Raw genomic sequence first — 2,431 nt, 5'->3', positions numbered from 1 at the left:
TCAACCGATTTTGCATGCTTCACAATCCAGTGATGCAAAAGTGGATTTCACAATATGAGGATGCAAAGCAAGAGCGACAAAGGACACGAATCGAGTGGAGACGGGGAAGACGACCACCGGTGCACTATCCGACGGTTCTGGAGAGCCTACCAACATTCATGAGTTTAAGATGGTTGCACAACCAATTGAAAAGCGCACAACAATGCGGTGACGAAGTGACCGAGGAAGAGTGGGAGTACTCTCGGGGTTGCACGACCAAGGTAAGTTTGCAATGTACGACTAGCTAGTGACTTTATTTCTAAACGTTTGAACGGCCACTCATAATCTTTGTTCGTTGTAGTATACGTCATACACAGCAGCATGGTGTAAAGGTCAACATTTTAGGGTGGAACGGATCGACAAAAAGCGTTTTACTCAAATTCTCAAACGAGTTTTATTTACAAAACATGAGGGACAACCCATGGATCTTTCCACAAGGGGTACTCTCTCCTTTGAGTATTTTTCATCCTCCATGCCTCCCTCTATGATCATGGCAATATTGTCACGCACAAGGAACTTTGGCCTTTAGGTAAGAGATTAGTAGGTAAAGTTCACAGCCATTGTGCTAGGCCAAGGAGGATCCCATATGCTGTTGTGAGAGTGAGAACCAATCCGCATTAATTGTAGCTTTGCATTTGATGTGTATTAAAACTAGAAAGGTACAACGCCCTTGAAGAATCCAAGCCACAAGGCGTTCCAACCAAATACATCAACTCAAGACAAACATATCCGGGGAAAATGATAAATGCAACGTTGAGTTTGAAGGTGAAAAACTCTACCAAAATTCTTGCCTTTAAAAACCAGCTACGCCACTAGATGATTCCCGATGGTCTTAATAACGTGCCGGGTACGTTTCAGGACTGCGTGTGCTTTTCTAGCCCTAAGCGCGTGCTTTTCTGCTTGATTACGCGCTGATTACGGGAGCTATATAAATGCAAAGAAATGGGGTTTAGCTCCACAAGGACGACGTCGACAAGGCCCTGCGTAAGCTGTGAACAGATCATTGTCGTCCCGATTTAGCGCAACTTGCTGCTGCTGCTGAAGCTGAAGGCCACCATCGCCACATCATGGACCGTCTCCAAGTCATCGTGCTGCATGGGCTCCTCATGTGGTTGGGCATGGGACTATGCATACCTCTTGGCGTCATTCTCATCCCATTCCTGAGGACTGCTCGCCAACAAGGTAATGCGTTGTTGAGCGGACGCATAGCTAAAGGCCACATCGTTGTGCAAAGTTTGGGGTTACTTCTGGCGGTCGGGGGCGGAGGGCTGGCCTTGGCCGAGTTTGGGGCGGTGGGGCTTGCTCACACACATGGGAGGTTGGGCTTCGCTCTGCTGTTGGCGCCTTTGGTGGTGGCGTTTCTGGGGGTGGTGCGGTCGGATGTGGGAGCTGGGTGGAAGAGGGGTGTGTGGTACGCCGCCCATTGGATCCTTGGCACCGGGACCATCCTGTTGGCACTTGTAAATATCTTCATTGGCTTGCATGTGCTGGAGCTCATCAGCGGCCGCACCCTATTTCGTGTGAACGTGGCCTTTAGCGTACAGGTGGCGTTGATGGCACTAGTATACCTGGCCCAGGACCGGTGGGCCTACCTTCTCCAGGTGCAGTGGGCTCTCCCTCAGGCTGCTGCTTCTACAGCGGCGCCATTGACGGCCCATGATGAAGAAACAGGTATAAGCAAAGGAGATCAGCTGGCCGTGCAGGAAGTGAGCATATCATGCGGCTCAGGATCTGCGCCAGCTGCTGCATGATCAAGAACTATGCATGCTGCCTCCAACAGCAGCCAGCTTAAATTTTGCGTACAAACATCATCGTTGGTGGCTCGTAGCTTGTAAAAACTTATGATGAAGCAATATATGGCGCTGATTTTTGTGGCAGCAATTTTGTCATCCCCTAATTATTGATATTATACTGAGAATTGAGTTTTGAACACAATCCATGTATTGCAACTTTAATTGTAGATTGTCTCCGAGAGAGAGAGAGAGAGAGAGAGAGAGAGAGAGAGAGAGAGAGAGAGAGAGAGAGAGAGAGAGAGAGAGAGAGAGAGAGAGAGAGAGAGAGAGAGAGAGAGGTAACTAATGTCAAGTTGTCGATTGTTACCCTTGTAATGTCAAAAGTGCCATCATCATTAGCTAAAGAGAGCCTCTTTATTAGACAAACAAGTTGTAGCACCAAGATTGCCTTCTTCCTACATGGGATATGGGAGAGGGACAAGAGGGACAATGGATGTAGGATAGACGGAGATTCTGTGGCCGATGAGTAGATAAGCGATGAAAGTAAGTTGTTGAAATTTTCAAATTAATGCACGATTATAAGTTAATGTCTCAAAATTCATCCTGAATTACCACAAAAGGAAACTAATCTCATGGACTAGTAGCCACCAACCATTGTA

At 47.5% G+C, this 2,431-nt stretch overlaps 1 protein-coding gene across 1 annotated transcript; it reads left to right on the top strand.

The window, feature by feature from the left end:
* The first annotated feature begins 1,157 nt into the window (after positions 1 to 1,157).
* Positions 1,158 to 1,790, top strand: LOC147427667 (cytochrome b561 domain-containing protein At2g30890-like). The gene has a single exon (XM_086496746.1). It carries the CDS (start codon positions 1,158 to 1,160, stop codon positions 1,788 to 1,790), a length of 633 nt encoding a protein of 210 aa, XP_086352872.1.
* The last annotated feature ends 641 nt before the right edge of the window (positions 1,791 to 2,431 follow it).

Source organism: Adiantum capillus-veneris, chromosome 23 (genome assembly GCF_014529385.1).
Source record: "Adiantum capillus-veneris isolate H3 chromosome 23, ASM1452938v2, whole genome shotgun sequence".
Classification (NCBI taxonomy): Eukaryota; Viridiplantae; Streptophyta; class Polypodiopsida; order Polypodiales; family Pteridaceae; genus Adiantum; species Adiantum capillus-veneris.
Note: the sequence above shows the minus strand (reverse complement) of the source record. Positions and strands in the feature narration are given on the sequence as shown.